The following is a 19369-nucleotide window of genomic DNA, read 5'->3' as shown; positions in this document are numbered from 1 at the left end:
CTCACACTAAACCATCCCACACAAGGCTTCATCCAACCTGGCCTTGAACACCGCCAGGGATGGAGCACTCACAACCTCCCTGGGCAACCCATTCCAGTGCCTCACCACCCTAACAGGAAAGAATTTCCTCCTTACAGCCAATCTAAACTTTCCCTGTTTAAGTTTTAACCCAGCCCAGGGGGGTTGTGGAGTCTCCTACACTGGAGATATTCAAGGCCCGCCTGGACAAGTTCCTGTGTGATGTACTGTAGGTTACCCTGCTCTTGCAGGGGGGTTGGACTAGATGATCTTTTTAGGTCCCTTCCAACCCTTGGGATTCTGTGATTCTGTGATTCTGTGATTACCCCTTGTCCTGTCACTACAGTCCCTGACAAAGAGTCCCTCCCCAGCATCCCTATAGGCCCCCTTCAGGTATTGGAAGGCTGCTTTCTCTTCTCAAGGTTGAACAGCCCCAACTTCCTCAGCCTGTCTTCATGCAGGGGGTGCTCCAGTCCCCTGATCATCCTCGTGGCCTCCTCTAGACTTGTTCCAACAGTTCCATGTCCTTTTTATGTTGAGGACACCAGAACTGCACACAATACTCCAAGTGTGGTCTCACGAAAGCAGAGCAGAGGGGCAGGATCACCTCCTTCGACCTGCTGGTCACGCTCCTTTCGATGCAGCCCAGGATACAGTTGGCTTTCTGGGCTGCGAGCACACATTGAAGCCGGCTCATGTTCATTTTCTCATCGACCAGCACCCCCAAGTCCTTCTCCGCAGGGCTGCTCTGAATCTCTTCTCTGCCCAACCTGTAGCTGTGCCTGGGATTGCTCCGACCCAGGTGTAGGATTCCTAAACATGCATTGCACCAAAACCTAGTCTTGCAACAGTGCTGGTAGTTAAGTGATGTCCAAGTGTGAGGATAGGCAGCTGACAACCAACAATGGACAGCTGCCAGAAACAATTTTTCCTCCTGTTCGTCTCTAGAATAGAAAACTAAACCCATACACTTTAAAATTAGCATACAAGTACAAATATCATGGGAAGTATTGTGAAACTCCTGTAATTAATGTAGCAATTAATGAGCTATTAACAAGTTATTGTAATAACTCAGTACTCAGAGTAAATAATTTTAGAGTAATTTGCTGTGGGTTCCCCCTCACCCCCCAGATCCATGCGAGTGTTTCACTGGAGTGGGCATCATCTGTCTTTTGATGATAATGCAAATAAACCAACAGAGAAATTCTCATTATTTATCATTTGGTCAAAAATATTTATCTTGATTAAAAAGGGAAGGCTTAGATAACCTCAAGTCATGGCAAATACTGCTTCTGCACTTGAGGGCAAATAATACCTGGCTGTTAGAGCCAGCTGAACATGTTCTTGTGTTTCCAAAACCATTTCTGCCTCAGGCACTTCAATATCAGCACCAGGATTCCCCTGCAAGCACTGAATCTAGCAATGCAAATGAGTCATCCTGCCTCTAAAATGTGCTGGTATTAAATTCTTGACCTGGTTTAACAATGAACGCATTCAAGTATCTCACTTATCCAAACTTTGTAAGCCTCTGTAAAGTATCATAATTATGGTCTTAGAGGCATGTTTCTGCTAAATGAAGGCTTATAAAAATCAATTCAATTGCTACTTATGATTTCTCTAATGCAACGAGCAGTAAAATACAACACAACCATAAAAAAAAGACAGTTTAACTAGGTTTATCTTACTTTTCCTTTACTGAGAAGGGACCCCCAAATTTACAGAAATGCCGTATTTAATTGTGCAAGCGTGCTGGCTACCATGATTTAACTCAGCAGTCTATCACAGCTTTCTAGTTATTCTTAACATGCAGTGCTTTAGCATTGTTATGTACTGCAGAACAGCTTTGAAAAGGAATTCCCTGTATCACAATTGAAGAAGTTTCAAGCATCTTCAAAATTACTTACACAAAGCCTAGCTTTATACTAGAGCAAATCTGGTGCAGATACCTTCTAATATTCTAACTAATGTGACTGATACATGCCTATGGAGTCTCAGAACTTAGAAGCATAGAAACACAGAATAGTTAGGGTTGGAAAGGACCTGAAGATCATCTAGTTCCAACCCCCCTGCCACGGGCAGGAACACGTCACTAAACCATGTCACCCAAGGCTCTGTCCAACCTGGCCTTGAACACTGCCAGGGATGGAGCATTTACCACTTCTCTGGACAACCAACTCCAGTGCCTCACCACCCTCACAATAAAGAACTTCTTCCTTATATCCAATCTAAACTTCCCCTGTTTTAAGTTTTAACCCGTTACCCCTTGTCCTGTCACTACAGTCCCTAATGAAGGGTCCCTCCCCAGCATCCTTATAGGCCCCCTTCAGATACTGGAAGGCTGCTATGAGGTCTCCACGCAGCCTTCTCTTCTCCAAGCTGAACAGCCCCAACTTTCTCAGCCAGTCTTCATACTCATACAGGGGGTGCTCCAGTCCCCTGATCATCCTCGTGGCCTCCTCTGGGCTTGTTCCAGCAGTTCCATGTCCTTTTTATGTTGAGGACACCAGAACTGCACACAATACTCCAGGTGAGGTCTCACGAGAGCAGAGTAGAGGGGCAGGATCACCTCCTTCGACCTGCTGGTCACGCTCCTTTTGATGCAGCCCAGGATACGGTTGGCTTTCTGGGCTGCGAGCGCACACTGAAGACGGCTCATGTTCATTTTCTCATTGACCAACACCCCCAAGTCCTTCTCCGCAGGGCTGCTCTGAATCTCTTCTCTGCCCAACCTATAGCTGTGCCTGGGATTGCTTCGACCCAGCTGTAGGACCTTGCACTTGCTGTGGTTGAATTTCATAAGGCTGGCATCAGCCCACCTCACAAGCATGTCGAGGTCCCTCTGGATGGCATCCCTTCCCTCCAGCATATCAACCGGACCACACAGCTTGGTGTCATCGGCAAACTTGCTGAGGGCACACTCAATCCCACTGTCCATGTCAGCGATGAAGATGTTAAACAAGACCGGTCCCAACACCGATCCCCGAGGGACACCACTCATTACTGGTCTCCAGCCAGACATTGAGCCATTGACCACAACTCTTTTTGTGCGGCCAGCTAGCCAGTTCTTTATCCACCAAGTTGTCTCTTGATATGGCTTCTCAAAAATCAATTTCAAGCCTTTGTCTTTTAGTCTTCACATTTGAGCATGAAATTAAAAAAATATTCAAAAAAACCCATTACCTTTGTTTGGAAAACTGCTACAGAAACATCCTGAAAATTCTCTCTTGGGAACTGCCAGAGGCCGAATGTGAATTCGATATTTGCACCTTTTAACATGGCTTAAACTAGGCATCATTTACAATTCCTCACACAAATCCGGGATCACTTTGTCATGAGTTGCAACTCACTCTCTCTTTCCATTAGGTTACACCTAGAGTACAGGGATTCCTGCAAATAGCAATTTTGGATTAGCTCACTCAAACATGTGTCCTAAAGAGAATATCCAACTTATACACATTATTTAAGTCAGCTGTGAACCCAATCTCTAAGCATAAATACACACCAGGCAGTTGGTCCAGTCCTCAAAGCACTCCAAGGGCTATTTCTAAAACCAGGAATGAATTAAGAGCATCTTTCGATTCTAGCTCGAGGTTCAATCAAAACCTCCAAATGAAGTCAGCTTTCCAAGACACATTCTGAACTGACACTAAAATGAGGTATACAAAATATATAAATATTTATTATAATTACAGCAGCTTCACATAGCAAAGTTAAAAATTTTAAAATATGCCAGTTTCTGCATTCATGATTCTTCTTTGTGGTCAGTAGGTCTCTGGGATATCTGTAGGCACCTTTAAGAGTTCTTCAACTTCTTCTTGTAAAGCCTCAGCTTTTTCACTCAGCAGCATCTATAATGGGGAAACAAAAAAATGAACACAAACCCCCCCTGAAAAAATGAATATAAGCATTAGCTATAGGTTAGGTTAAAACACCAATGTTTCTTTCCAAGCTTGCATCTGGTCTGTAAAAAACTTGTATTGCTGCTGCTCACAGGACTATGGTACCTTTGCCTCAAAGGACTAACATTTTCACAAGTACTACCACCAGCATTTTTTACTTTTTAATGTATACTCACATGAAAAACAGTAACACAAAAATTTATACTGTACGCACAGCTGGATTTCTCAGTTCTGCCATCACTTAATATGCTAAATATAACAGAATATGAACAGTTTTGTCTAGAACTGTTAGCAGAGGCATCTAAAACAGATATTTGTTTTCCACGCTGGAATAAACATCTGTAAGTAGCGCCTGCCAAGTTACCAAGTTCTTGCTTTATACAAAATTTCTTACTACGGCATTTTACATCAGACATACAGGGACCCCTGGTATTAGTAACTATTTAATCCGCTACCCTGAGCTGTTTGTTGCTGACAGCTGGTGTATAACAGTTTCCAAGTAGCCTGCACAGCGTAACACATACAAGTATTCTTAACTTCCTAGTTAGAGAAAACTCCATCAGTTTAGTATCTGAGCATGAGAATAAGCTAGATTGCTGCATTTGGCACTGATGAGGAATCTGCATATATCCCTTTTTTACGGCTCATACGGCAACAAAAAAGCAGCAAGGAGCCTACAACTATAAACAGCCATGATCTAAAATTACTTTTACCCTGTGAGAATATATAATCCAAGACTTCGTTATTGACTGCATAGTGTTTTCCACACCGCCCACCCATTCATTTATTCTAGACATTCCCTTACTTTACCAAAAGCCTGAAGGTCAGGAACTGCTCAATTTGTTACTCTTAACCATCTTAGATAAATTATATTGTCAAGAAAATATTTCAATATTCTTAATACATATTCTTATTTGGATCACAAATGTCCACTGATGTCTTTATTAGTAATTTGAACCCTTCACTTTTAATGTCATTCAAACACCCACTTTTGACATACTGAAGTTCTGAAGCAGGTTTTTATAGCTTTGTTTCTAGCTTACCTTTGCAGACGAAACAATTTGTTTGGCTTGACGTCGTGACAAGTGATCTATCATCTTGACCAGAGTTTCTGGATCTGCATTAGCCAAGTGTGCTAAAGTTTTGTACCCTGCATTATAAAGCTGTTTTGCTCGTGCCTGCAAGTTCAAAATTGTGTTAGCTTATTAGAATAGGCAATAAGAATTACCATTAAGTGCCAATCTCTGCGCCAACCTAAAACATGTAATCTCTGTTTATTAATCCAATTCTGATTAATTTTTCTAAGAACACAAATACTCCCTGAGAATCATACCTCCCCAAAATACAGCTTTACTGCTGAGATTTATCTCTCAATACAATCTTATCCAGCTCTTCAGAACCCAGTTGTCACCATTTTCTCTGAGCCTAGATGATACTGACTCTACAGTCCTCTTTTTGTTATCACGTTCTCTGCATTCACTACCACTGACAGGAATGATTGTCACATTATTCGATGATGTCCAAGTGAAAGATTTTGTCCATATTTCCCCCTCCCAACAGAATTTTCACGACAGAGCTTTCAGAGAATTCCAGAAGACTATACTTCCCTGTTTCAAGCTTATAAATAATTTCCCTTTCAGTTTAATAGTATCTTTTTTATTTCTCTAGTTTCGTGTGAAGTCATGTCTGTGATCTCAGATACCAGAGAGATAGACATCACAGAAGACTGTCCAGAACTTGATTATCACCAGTATAAGGGTTTATGCACTATCTGCTTCTCCTGACTTGGTTTGATCCTGCTGTTATGTAAGGTAGCCATGTAGTATTTGCTTAACAGAGGGCCTTTGGGAAAACATTTCCCTTGCAAAACAAGTACTGCTAGAACTTCACAAAGTTTAAATTAAAATGCATTTCTACACTAGTAGTGGAGTAACTTGTATACCCAAGGCTTTCATATCCTGAATTATGAGATAATACCCATTTGATGAGCAGTTATTGCACCTCCACACATCTGGTCATTTTTCCCCCTCCTCTTGCCTCTTTTAAAGACAAGAGGGAATAGAAAGACATTTATTTGATGGCATATGTGTTTCCTTAGCACCTAATAGGTAATGGCTTACATTATCTTCCTCCAGGGTAACTGAGGACTATGCATGTTCATTGATGTGAACCAGGTGTCATTAATCTCACCAAAAATAACTATTAATTGCCAGCAAATATCTTCTGTGACCTACTTGGCTGCTATATGCATAGTATGACTGATGACACACAGAATCCTTCCCCACTAATGACTTAAACCCCATGAAAAGGTTTTAGATTGCTCTTCGAAAACTGTACAAGTAAGCGTGCAGAAAATAACTCTCTCTTTCACTATAGTAACCTCAAGACAATTTTATCATTTCCTCCATAGAAATCTAAGCAAATTAGATCTGTTCAAGATGACAATTTAATCTGCTACAAATATCAGCTGTGGCACAGTTTTAACTCCAGTGCAGAAATACCTTAATTATAGCAGTAATTTTCAAGAGTCATCTTGAAATGATTAATTTTCATAGAATCTTGCTGTTGAGGCTGGATTAGGCCTTACACAGAAATGTTCCCCTATGGAGTGAGCCATCAAAAAGACTGGTTGCCTCCTGCATCTAATTCAGAGAATGCGATTACAAAATACACCATTAAGCTCTAAATCTTCATTGTTTTGCTCCTTGGAATAAAGCCTTACTGCCACCAAATTCAATGGTTGCTGACAAACTGATTCTACAACAGGTTGTACAAGCTAGTAGGTAATTTTGCAAAAGAGTCCAGTAATTACTTATAACCTTGCCCTGAAGCCCAAAAAGATTTTCTGCTTTCATAGGAGTCTTTGATTCAGAGACAGAGTAAGCTTCTTACTTAGAACACATGCAGCACTGCAAGTGATTGTAAAAGCCTAAGTTCCCAACAGGACTTCACATATTTCTGTGAGGATCTTGTAATGTAACTAAATATGTAAATTATTGTTTCTCTTTACTCAAGAATCCTTTACCACAAGAAACCTGGACTCTGCTTTCCAACTGAGTATACAGCTAGATTATTGTTCAAATACAGGATTCTTCACTGTTGCTGTGGTAGCAGCCAGAAGAAAAACATCTTTGGCTCCAGCTCACATTTCCTCAATAGACTACTTTTCCCCCAGCCTCCAGGACTGTTGTGGGATATCCGCACTATGCCAAATTCTCAAAAAAAAAACCCTAGCTTGGTCTTCCAGATAAGGCACAGTAACATATAGCATACTAGTTTATATTAGAAATATCTCACAAAGCCAGGTTTACTAACCTCTAGAACACCTGCTACCTCCATTAGAGGGATAAGTTCTGTCTTAACACAGTATGTCAGCTGCTTGGTAAGTTCTGTCAGCAAAGCTTTATAAACCCAGAATTCTTCCAATTCCTGCAGAGACAAATAGAATTAAAAATCAAATGCTAAGCTCTGTATTGGGGGGTATGACTAATAAGAGCTCTGCCATGGCAACAAGCATATATTTGGCTTTTAGACAGAGGAAGCATTGCTATTTCTAGTTATCCTTTCAGAGCTGCAGAGCTGTATTCAGCACTCTTCAGCTGAACATCCCAAAGCTGTTTTCCTGAGATAACATTCCACAACCAGATGGCTTTATTTTCAAGAGAAAGATAAAACTGTCAGTGCATGGTACACTTTGTATATTTTCTCTGTACATAAAGCTTACTTCTAATATAAGAAATATCACTGTATGAGCATGCTTTTCTGAATAGGAAAAATAACTTTGAACAGGAAAGGTGAAATACAACACCTGCATTCAGTTCTAATGTAAGAGAACAAGACTCCATATCTTACAAATCCCAAAGAATTTATTGGAATTCATTAACACACTACCTCACAGAAGCGTAGAACACAGGAGGCGAATGAGGCAGCAGAATTAAGGAGATTTTGCACATATCCCCGGGACATATTAAATTTCTCTGAAACGCTCCATATATTGGTCTCTTTCAGTAGCGCGTAAAGGACAAATGACAGGTAGAGCCTGTTTACCACAGCACTGTCCACATTCTAGGGATAAAACAAGTCAGAATTCAGAGTCAATATCATATTCAAGATACTCTGTTAGTGCTACAAGAAAGTTCTTTTCACCTCTACTCCTTCCTGTCTTTAAAACATGACTATATTATACCCAATGACATTAAACAACACTAAGAAAACCAACCAATGAGGTTAAAAGAAACTTAATAAGTACAACAGCAATAAGGAACACTAGCAGAAAAATAATCTAGAATTTGTAAATAACCAAATGAAATGACTTAACTGTGATCTTAGGTATGAGAAATCTCCAGCCTACCTTTCTGATGGCTTGGCCAGAAGCTTTTTTTGTAATAAAGCTTTCAGGTACTCCCACAATATCTGCTACTTTTTGCTCTGCTCCACTTAGCTGGTTGAACTAAAATAAGATTTTATAAAGAATTTTCAGATATTTAATTTTTAATATTATAGAAAACATAAGTCTATACTTGAAGTGAAATAATGTTTTGTAATATCTCTATAGAGTACTTCAGTCACTAGACTAGTAGAGTCACTGAAGTCAGATCTGCAACTTCTTTGCCTACTCATTTGAACTATCTGTAACTGTCAACCTCTGAATGCTACATTTTAACAAAATTAAATAGGTATTAGTGCTACCCTTAGTATACAGCACTTTACAATAAAGAGAGGAATCAAATTATGGCTGGATCTTACAGAGTGTGCAAGAATACGTTAAGGGCTGTGCTGCTAGGCTGACATGAGCATAAGTAGTCTGTAGGAAGGTATCGGTCACAGTGTAATAGTTGCAATCATGGCTGGAGTAAAGCATTAGACTTATAACAAGGATCAAGACTTAACATTCTGTAGTGGATTTTGTTCCCAAAACTACAGATTAAATGAGTGAGTATCAGAAGGTAAATATGGCTCTTGATACATTAATAGTGGTTTTCTTGCAGCCTACCATGATGGGATTACATATAACTAGTTTATAGGAAAACACTTATTTGGGGTTAACCAGACCCCAGTGATAGCAAGGCTAGGCCCAAGCTTAGAGTCAGAATTTGGAGTACTAGCAACTCAAAAGATGTGTTTCTGCCACTGTTTCCCCCAAACAGGATCAAGTATTTCAGATGCAGAAAAGAATTTAGGTTTTTATGCAATAAAAGACAGCACTTCTGCCCTGTGAGTGAAAATAAAGTAGCATCTTAACTTTTCATCAGATTGCTACCCCACTATCTGCATTTCCTACGTGTATAAACCTACTTAAAATTTAATAATCAGTATTACTACATGTCCCGATGCATGTTTGCTAGTAAACTCTCACCTGTCTCAAGTATATCATCCAATCTGGGCTACAGTTAGAAGTTGTATCATACGGAGTTGTCAGGTACAGAAGATGAAGATTGCTCTCAAGAATCAGCCCTTCCAAACCTTTCTTCAGTTCTCTATAAAGAAGATTGCAGTATGCCAAGTCTATAGACCCTATAATAAGCACACAATGTACTGCAACTTTAAACAGGCATACACAGTTAATGTTATAGACTTTAACATAGAATCAACATTTCCTTTATCTTCCACAACAGCTTGTTATGCCATCTGAATTGAAGATGGACAGTTGTAACCTGAATAACTGCTCTAACCTGAGTAGTGAAACAAGAACTGATGAAAGACAGTCATCTATTTCCATCTATATCCATTCAGGGTGTGCTTTTGGAGTGCTTGTGAATTGCCTTGGCTTTAAAGAAATCCTGGAACAAATCTTGTAGACTGAAGGAATCTGTTTCAGAGACTCACTCTACTCCAATGGCATTCCATACCCTGTATCTTTATGCTATGACAGGAAAACAGAACTTCCTGATATACTCACTTCTTTACTACAACTGGTCTACATGTCATAAGTTTCCTTTCCCTCCTAAGCTTCCCTCTAGGTCAGTAAATCCCCGTTAACACTAACTGTTCATAACAACGAATTATAAGATGAGGTTGTGAGGCATTTTGAGTACAACCACTAAATCAAATCTTTAAATCACTTTTTTGGGGATAGAATTCTGGTTTTACTCCCATTGTGATCAATGTTATTACATTTCATTCCCATCATGTTCAGCCCAGCACATTATTTAGCAATCAAATCTGTCTCTCTACAACTTATTTTTCATTACAGTTTCAGACTGAAGATGGGAAAACATACTAAATTGAAATAAGGCTGAGATGAAAGGGTTTGTTGAAATAAAGATTATAATAAGAATAGAAAAAAAGTCTTACCTTTATATGTAGCTTTACCCAGCGGTGTGACTGTTAGCGTACATTTGGAATGGTTGTCCTTCTCAGATATTCTTCCTTTTAGGAGTCCTTTTTCTATTAGTTTTTCTAGCCCATCTTTAATGATCTCCGAGAGGCTCCTCTCTTTAGACAGCAGCTGCTTCTGAACACCCAGCAATGTACTGCACATAAAATTGTTGACCTCTTCATAGGTAACTGCTATCTGCATCAGTTTTGCAAGAGATTAGAATGTTAAAAGGTGTCACTTTACAGATTCTATAAGCTATATGAAAAAAACCTCTACAGAAGCAGCTGGATATCCTGTTAATGTGTTTCTATAGAAAGACATGGGAACAAATAAAATGATAGACAACTTATGATGGACCTGATGGATTGCTCTCCATCTGTTCTATTATTCTAGCTACTGCATCATGTTAATTTGTTTCTAGTTTGAATCAAATATCAGAAATGGAAATGTTATTAATACTATTATGTATCATAAGGTAGCTTTGTTTTTTACACATAAGGAAATTATCAATTAATTATGTAACATGACATTTGAGTTAAATAAGACTAATCAAATCTTTGTTCTTTTTATCTGACTAGAAGCTGTTCTGAGCTTCTTAAAAGGTCTATTTCCCCTAAAGAATCAACAGATAAGATTTTCCTTGTATTCCCAAGCATTTAAGTTACTCACACAGAAGAGTTAACTGATACCTTCAATCCAACCAAAGATAACAACAGAGTCTGCATTCCCTTGGTCAACTCCAGCAGAAGATTGCTGTAACAATTCTCCAAAGGACTGTTAATTAAATCCTGAACCTAAAAAGAGCAAGAAATATAGTAGTTCATAGAAAATATTTATGCACTAGTTTCACACATTTAAAAATATTGATATGCATGATTCATCTTTAAAGAAAATAAGTATAGGCATCTAAAAGTTTGTAGTTCACATCTGAAAACAAACCACATAAAGACAGGTTACAGGTATTATTACGTAAGTCAAATACGCGCAACATTAAGAAGTGAACAAAAATTGAGCTAGGCGTTTCAGCTCCTTCTGTTTATCCCACCAGCTTAATCCAATAATTTAAATTATCAATAGCTTTACAAAAATTACCAAGTGTTTGTCTTTCTCTTGCACTATGAGAATACTTTCTCCAGCACTGTCGATACCAGCTCGACCAGCTCTGCCAATCATTTGTTTATACTGGCTCTTCCTCAGGAAGTCATTAGCAACATAAGGAGCTCTGAGAATAACCCTGTGAAGAAGTCTTCAATAAGTTATGCTTTATATTAGAATTACTAAGTAGCAATAAAATCTTAAATACATTCTTTATATATGCCCCTTGCTTAGTAAATAATTAAAACCAAATGCACCTGTTTGAACAGTAAACCATTTAACAATTTAAGATTTACTGAATGACAAGCCATGTTTATTATGTTTTGAAGAACCTTTGGAACTAGTCTTTACCTCTACTCAGAGGCCTGAGTTTAAGATGAAAACCACTGAGATATGAAATAAACCCTACACAAAACATAAGCTACACTGATCATACATCAGTTATGCTAGTAAGACAATACTTGTCAGTATTAATTTTTTGCCTCCCCTCAAATGCATCATTCCAACATACATGCACACAAAAATGAATTCTTAATAAACAGTCTTTGGTCAGAGTACAGCAGCCATGTCTTCAGCACTTGTATAAGAAAATATTAAATATTTTTTGTGTTAAAACATATACAAACTGTATCTCCTTAGAAAAATGTCACAATTTAAACATTGTCCTAAGAACAATATCCAAAGAAAACACCACGAGTTCCTTACTCTTCTGGATAAGATTATAAAATACTGAAGCATATCCTCAATTTCTTCACATTTTCTTAATTCATTTATGCAAGTGTCCTTCAGCTATGAATTCTGAGCAACTTGATACTGATTCACATTTTCCTGTGTAAAAGCTTTGCAGTCTTGTGTCCCGAGTTGAACACTAAATCCCCTATGCATTTAACTTGTTAGTAAAAGCAGAACATACTTTAAACAGCATCAATATTTCCAACTTACTAAAGAAACCTGTTTTATAAAGCAAGAAAAATTAATGCAACAATGAAATACATTTCAGTTACTAACCTTCTGGCTGGCAGGTTCACTCCAGCAGCTAAAGTAGCTGTGCAAGCAAGCAGACACAGGACACCTGCAGAATATGCTTCCTCTATAATTTTTCTTTCATCATTTGTAAGGCCACTATGATGATAGGCAATACCAAAAGGAATTGTTTGCTTCAGAACAGGACAGACACTTCCATTTCCAATATACTTTAGGTTCTTGATGAGATCTTGTTTCTCTTTCTCCCTGTGAGCTCTAAATTCTCTTGGAGGAGGAAAAGCATTTATTTAGACTTGCCTATTTTTTCAGATCAATCACTAACTACTTAGAAAATAAAATTAAAAAATAAAATCAAAAGACATGCTTACTGTCTATTTCTGTTCATTATCCATTCCTCTAACATCTATATCAGAGAAATAGTTATTCTCAGTAATTTGAAATAGCAAGACACAGGAGAGTGATTAAGTTGCAACAGAACTCTTTTCTTGTTTGTAAGCACAGGTACAGAAGTGATTAAATTCTGACTGGATGTGAGCATCAAGTGCACTGAAGAAAGGAAACAGGGCCAGTATCAGCTTGTAGTGGATGTTACAGATACATCAAAATGGTTTCAATTTTAATAGTGAGGGAGAGCTATTATTTATTTGAATATAATCTGTTCCTACATAAAATTTAACTTGGCTAGACCATTAAGAGTTGATCAAATCACAATTAAATGATACCATATGTGAGTCTTACTTTCTTTATTAACAAAGCCTAGTTTAGATTTTACAACTTATATATACCCGGCTATAGAGAAAATGTTTGTTTTCTTAGCCTGCAGAGACCAGTGCCAAAGTGACATAAGGTTACATTAGTGTAGTATGCTTTTCCTTTTTTCTTTATTTGTTCTCTAATAATCATTTTATTAACTACGTTTTTGTTTTTAAATAAAGGGTTTTGCTGTTAAAACATTTGTTTAATAAGCCTTGAGCAGTTTGCTATCATTTATGCACTTAGAAACTTTACATGATTCCATATTCAAAATATTTACTTCTGATCACCAGGGAGTCACTTGCAAACTAGTGAAGTTATACCCTGACCATTTATTCCATATATAATTTTAAAAACCATGAGAGATACTTACTTCTTGAGGTACTTGCACACCATTGAAGCCACATTTTCACAGTTCTTTTTGGTGGGACAAAAGATTAGGCAGGAATATTTAGGAATAACTTCAGTAACCAGGGCAATAATGTGGTCAGGATCTGCTTTCTCCAGATTACTAGAATACTATCAAAAATGGATATTGACAAACATTTAAACTTAGAAATTAAGTCATAAACTAAGTATTCAATACTTGCTCTCAACCTTTGCTAGAAAACCGTATTTGCATTAACACAACATAAATGCAAGAAACTGTGGGATAAGTTCTCCCAATCCTCACTTGAAATAGTTTATTAACACATCTATCTTGAACTGAAGAATACATGGACATAAAACACTTTGCTTTTTCTCTTCAAAACTTCAAATTCTTTTAGCAACACCACAGTGATGTCACTTGTGCTATGACTGGCAGTCTACTGTAGCACGCATTTTTCTTTTTAAAGGTTGAAATTAATTCATGCAAGGCAATAACAGAAAAGAAAAAAAAAACCCAGACAAAAAACCCCCCACCAAAAGATGTCTTCTTTCAGTATCATCTCAGGTCAAGTCCAAAAGATCAACTGGTGAGAAAACCTATCCAAAACCATAAAGCACTAGGTACATAAAACACTCAAACCCATTCCTCTTCACATCTCAAAATATTGAAGAAACCTCTACCTTAAAGAGCAGTAAAGAAGTGAAAATCAAGTTAAGTATTCAGTATTTTAAAGGAATTTTTTCTCCACAAAGCCTAACATTTTCTTTCTCATATGTATTACAAAAGAACTATCTTATTTAAATAATTTCTTTGTAGAATATCTGTAAACAAATCTGTGTAAAATAGTACACTTCATAACTATACTTCAAAGAAATTATAAGCACTTCGGGTTTACCTTGAAATTAAGGAGACGTGAAAATGTAAAGCCATTTTCCGTTTCGCTGTCAACTGCATAAATGGTGTCTCGTATCTTTATGTATTCTTTTAATTCTACCTAGGGAGATAAAAGTCATGAATAAAAACTTTAGTTAAGTCTTCTCTAAACGTTAATCTATTATTGATGTCTTTTCTAAGCATCACATTTCATATACATACATACGCGCATACACACAAGAACACACTCCATCCATCAAGAATTTTTTATTAGAGTTCATTGTTTTAATTGTTTGCCCTGAGAAAACATCTGACAATAATGAAGAATATAAGAAATGTTGTTTCCCGTGAACTATTCTTAAACCATTGTCACGGCAGTGTTCAACCACCAGTAGTACAAATTCTAGTTATACCAAATGAACTAGAATGATTTATCAAAGTAGTTGCAATTTAGGAATTGTTTTAGTTAAACTGACACAAGGGGCTTAACACGATATAAAGGTACTTGCATTTGTGCATTTACAAGTGCATTGATATTAGTACAACTGCAAGTATTAGCAGGCATTATATTACATTGTGAAATTAAGCATAAAGCTGTGATACAATCCTAAATAGACATGATATAATTTTAAAGTCAAATGTCTTTACTAGTCTATGGTATCTTGTATACAGACCGGTCTAAAATTATTAGTATAGTACTCCGCTTGCAGAAACTTCTGCAGGTCTCCAACATTATTTAAGGTTGCACTCATTCCAATGATTTGCGTGTTTTCTGTAAAACAGAAGTTGACATGAATTTATTATTGCCATGCTCACAATTTTAAACACTTCTGCTCAATATTGAATTCAAAAGGCTGCTTCTTTATTGTTAGTCTTCTTAAATGCCAAAGTAGCAAGTCTGAAGTGAGATATAACTAAGAAATATTACTCGAGATGTACACATAAAAAAGGAACCCTTTTCTACAGAAGCTTTTAACTGAAATGGCTAAGAGACTCTTACAAAGAAATGGAAGGCACATGTCAACACTCAGGATTTCCCAGAGAAGTATCAAAAAGCTTCAGAAACACCTGGTCCATCATTACAGGGTCAACTGACTAACAAATAAGTAAACACTGTTACTGCATGGAGTCATTCCTAGTTTTTCAAAAGCAGCCAGAACACCACAAATCCTGAAAGACAAAGTATGATATCTCTGTAAAGGTGCCATCACTACAATATTTTAGTAACATTAACTGCAGCTGTGACTTACTACTAGCATAAAGAATTTTTGCAAGAGTCATTTCCAGTGTTGCTCCACGACTTCCCTCACCAAGCATATGCAACTGTGCACAGAAAGGAAAGAGAAAATGCAAGAATGTTACTGAGTTAAGAGTATTTCTAAAACACACAACATTTTTTTAAAGTCCTAAATAAATATTACAGGATTGCCAATTACAGAGGGATTATCATGGACTTACTTCCTCATTATATCCCTCTGGCAAATTCTGACTGCCAAGCTCCTTCCACAAGTATAGCCTCACTGAAACAACATTTAATAATCATGGAAAAACAGACCCAAGGGCAAACACAGAAAACAAGATTAACCTTCCATCTAATTAGACCGTAAGTGATACACTTAACTCCTGATAGTAAACAGCACAGAGATCTTTGTGTTCACCAGCCTCAACCAAACTGCTGTAAGGAACACTTACAGTCGATGTTAATATAAAAAGACTTCTAGCATCAGCTACTTCCAGAAAAACAAGCTAATCCTTACACTGTCTTCTGTTTCAAAGCTGCTGAAGTAAGCTCAGTTAGGATGAAGCATTCCATGAATTAAACACCCCTGTTAGATGTTATACATGTGATTCAACCCTTAGCAGCACAACTTGGCCACATCACTGAAGAGCAGAATAAGGGGCAATTCTCCCAGTCAAACGTTACTTCATTCAGTCATTATTAGTACCAGTCACATTTTCGACATTTAAGAGTCCAGTTGTGGGATTCGTAAAATACATTCTCCATGACTATGTTTCTAATCAATTAGAAATGTCCAATTACCTATAAGTAATTCATCACTAACAGTAGATCTCTCAATATAGAATCCATTGTCCTGATACAGCAACAAATGCTTCAGTTAAAGAAAAATAACTTTCAATATTACAGGTTTACATACCAATGCAGAACAGTTAAGTAGTGATGATAAACACTCAAAGCAAAACCAAGTAATCAAAAAAATGCTGTTTGCTAATAATGGCATATTATAAAGATAAAAGTTTGCATATTATAAATCTTAGTAAGTCTTAGCATACCTCATCTACTACAATGAGACCGAGGTTATCAATTCTTTCTGTTTCAATTAAAGAATTCACTAGAGCATGTCCTTTTTCTATAGTAGCAATATAAAGAGACTTTTTTATCCTCCTCTTGATTGGTGGAAATCTTCCTTTACTTCCTGCATATTCTTCAACCAGGAAACCCAATTCTATCCCAAAACTTGATAAACCCCTAACCTGTTTAAAGATATAAAAAAAAAAAAAAAAAAAATCAATCAGAGAGCAAACTCACACTCTTGCATTTTAGAGCTGCCTCAAGAACTCAACATGCATATAACCAACCCACACAATAATCAACTGCTTGGATAAGTGAAATCGTATTAGCTATGACTACCTTTTACACCTGCAAAGCTGAAATGCTTACAAATATTATCAAGCTTGAGTTACATCTGTTCTCTAAATTAACTTTTCCTTTATGCCAAGAGGATAACTGCAGAACTATACATAACATTGTAACAAGCTATTATTGCAAAATTCAGCATGCTTTATTTTCTGGCTCAGCATCCTAACCTTTGTAAGTCTGTTTTACTACAAAATTACTGACCCTCTGAGCAGCTTTAGGAGAAAAGACTAACTTCCCACCATTTATTTATAAAAGTCATGCAGTTTGCTGAAATTAGTGTTAAAACCAGCCAAGTAGGAAGGCATAGCAGAGAATATGAGCAGTATCAGAAACACTGTATCCAGACCTTTTCCTGGACAATGGCAACATATGGCAGGATCATCAGAACATCTTTCTGTCTGCAGAGTAATTCTTGGAGAATTATTATTTCAGCTACAAGTGTTTTTCCACCACTAGTTGGCAATGAGTATATTAAATTCCTTCTTTGCTGTAGAGACTCTAACATTAAGCAATCATGCTGCCATTCTGCAAAATTAAGAAAGAAGTATTAGCAGCCCCCAGAAGCATATTAATCAAAATAAAAAAAAGCCTATGCTTCCTATAGGCTACTTTAAGTCTAGTGTTTGAGTTTTTCTTCAATAGACCACTAGAAGCTGTCAGTGTTTGAGCCTTCTAAAGTATTCTATAGACCGTATCAAACTTTCCCACCCACCTAAACACCCAAAATAACCACTTAATTAAAGAAAACAACCACTTTCCAACATGGTTTACATTAAATATTACCTTAACTTAAATATTTTTAGTGTTAATGGGTAAAACGGACAACTCTTTACTAGTATTTCTTTTTCTTTCTCAACAAACTATTAGCTACATTACCATAAAGCATCTCAATCCCTCGAAATTGCCTGAATAGATCTTTAACTTTGCTAGGTAATCCATAGAAAGGGCCTATATCAACAGAAGAAGATTCAATAGTTTTTCTAGCAACACAAATCTCTTCAGATAAAACAGCTTCTTGAAGCTGCTTGGTTTTAGAGACCTGCAGAGTCTGGGCTTTGGCATTTCCAGTCATAGCACTTTTCAGATGATCTTTAAGACTTTCAGTTTTAAATAAATCACTCTTGGAGTCTGAGGAAGAGTCATTAGGTCTGTTTCCGTGTTCAGCATCATGACAGAAAGATGATGTACTCCTGATTTTCTCTAAGGAAGAATTCACACATTTATTCCTCCCTTCTGAGGCTGGAGATATTCTAGAAGCAGAAGAAAGTTCATCCATTTCCTCAAAATACAAAAGTTGTGATGATGGCAATTCATCTAAAATAGAGTCAGTCTGTTCTTGATTGTTATCCACTGCATCTGTTTCACTCACTTGGAAAGCATCCTGCTTGTCAGCTTTAAGGACAACCGTATTTTCTGGAATACAAAAATTAACTTGTTTCTTCTGTGGAAGTCCTGTCTGAAGATTGCCAGGTATGATTTCTCCAGGTGCTTTAATAGCCAGCTTTTCATCCTGCAGATATTTGTGCTCTATATCATCAACTTGAGCGAGCAAAGAATCATTTCCACAAAGGCTGTCATAGTCACCAAACATATCTTCTTCGCTATCATTACCACACTGTAAAAAAAAAAAAAGTATTAGTACTCCAAAGCAACACCAAGGAAGGCAGCATAACTTGCACAACACATACGAGATGCAAATCATTTAAGCTCTTCCCAACTTCAGAAGAAATGTATATGCTTTTCTGATGTTATGACGAAAACCTAGCTTCACTTCTAAGCGAACTTGCAGTGAGTGAAGCTTAACCTACAAGTAGGCATGACGCCGGCTAAAGCCAAACTACATCCCCTCTCATACAAAGTAAGGCACTCCCTGACAGACACCGCACAGGCCGAGGCTGTGCCAAGCCATCCTCCCAGGCGGTGTCCCTCCACCCCGATACGCCTGCTGGCACCCCGCCACCTCCGTACCGAGGTCTCCGCCGGGGCCCCCTCTGTGGAGCCCAGTCTCTTGCGAGCCACGGGCGAGCAGACGCCGCTAGGCTGCACGGGGGCCCGGCTCCGCTTGCGGACAGAACCGGGGCAGCTCTTCCTCCGCACCGCGAGTCGGGGCTCAGCCATCACCGCCACCCGGAGAAGCCGGGGGCCGTATAACCTCCGGCCGGCGCTGCGAGGAAGCGGTACAGAGACCGTCAGGGCCGCGGCAGGTTCCGACAAGGGAGGGCCGAAGAGCCAAGGAGAGCTACCACCGCCATGAGAGGAGCGGAAATCCACCTGCACCTCTAACAGGCGCCAACATCAATTCCGCCAATACGCTGCTAAGACACAGAACCCGCGGCCAGGCAGCTACCAATCGCCTGCCTCCAGCTGGGCGGGCCGCGGCTCCATTGGCCAGCGAATCG

General features: G+C 38.2%; 1 protein-coding gene across 3 annotated transcripts; it reads right to left on the bottom strand.

Annotated features, from left to right (window-relative positions):
* Nucleotides 1-3670: 3670 nt before the first annotated feature.
* On the bottom strand, nucleotides 3671-19241 carry HELQ (helicase, POLQ like). Of its 3 annotated transcripts, XM_065688697.1 has the most exons (18): nucleotides 18939-19241; nucleotides 17847-18585; nucleotides 17317-17495; nucleotides 16604-16804; nucleotides 15562-15634; nucleotides 14986-15083; nucleotides 14334-14432; nucleotides 13442-13587; nucleotides 12340-12579; nucleotides 11329-11470; nucleotides 10926-11030; nucleotides 10212-10431; nucleotides 9274-9431; nucleotides 8269-8367; nucleotides 7809-7982; nucleotides 7233-7346; nucleotides 4961-5095; nucleotides 3671-3866 (listed from the first exon to the last, which is right to left on the bottom strand). In XM_065688697.1, the coding sequence occupies exons 1-18, from the start codon at nucleotides 19086-19088 to the stop codon at nucleotides 3780-3782; spliced, it is 3159 nt and encodes a 1052-aa protein (XP_065544769.1). In that variant the 5' UTR covers nucleotides 19089-19241; the 3' UTR covers nucleotides 3671-3779. The 3 variants fall into 3 exon arrangements, with proteins under 3 accessions (XP_065544769.1, XP_065544776.1, XP_065544787.1); XM_065688704.1 differs by lacking the exons at nucleotides 17317-17495; nucleotides 17847-18585; nucleotides 18939-19241 and adding an exon at nucleotides 15770-15831 and having other exon boundaries at nucleotides 16604-16621; XM_065688715.1 differs by lacking the exons at nucleotides 15562-15634; nucleotides 17317-17495; nucleotides 17847-18585; nucleotides 18939-19241 and having other exon boundaries at nucleotides 16604-16694.
* Between the last annotated feature and the right edge of the window lie 128 nt (nucleotides 19242-19369).

Source organism: Lathamus discolor, chromosome 1 (assembly GCF_037157495.1).
Source record: "Lathamus discolor isolate bLatDis1 chromosome 1, bLatDis1.hap1, whole genome shotgun sequence".
NCBI classification, from domain to species: Eukaryota; Metazoa; Chordata; class Aves; order Psittaciformes; family Psittacidae; genus Lathamus; species Lathamus discolor.
Note: the sequence above shows the minus strand (reverse complement) of the source record. Positions and strands in the feature narration are given on the sequence as shown.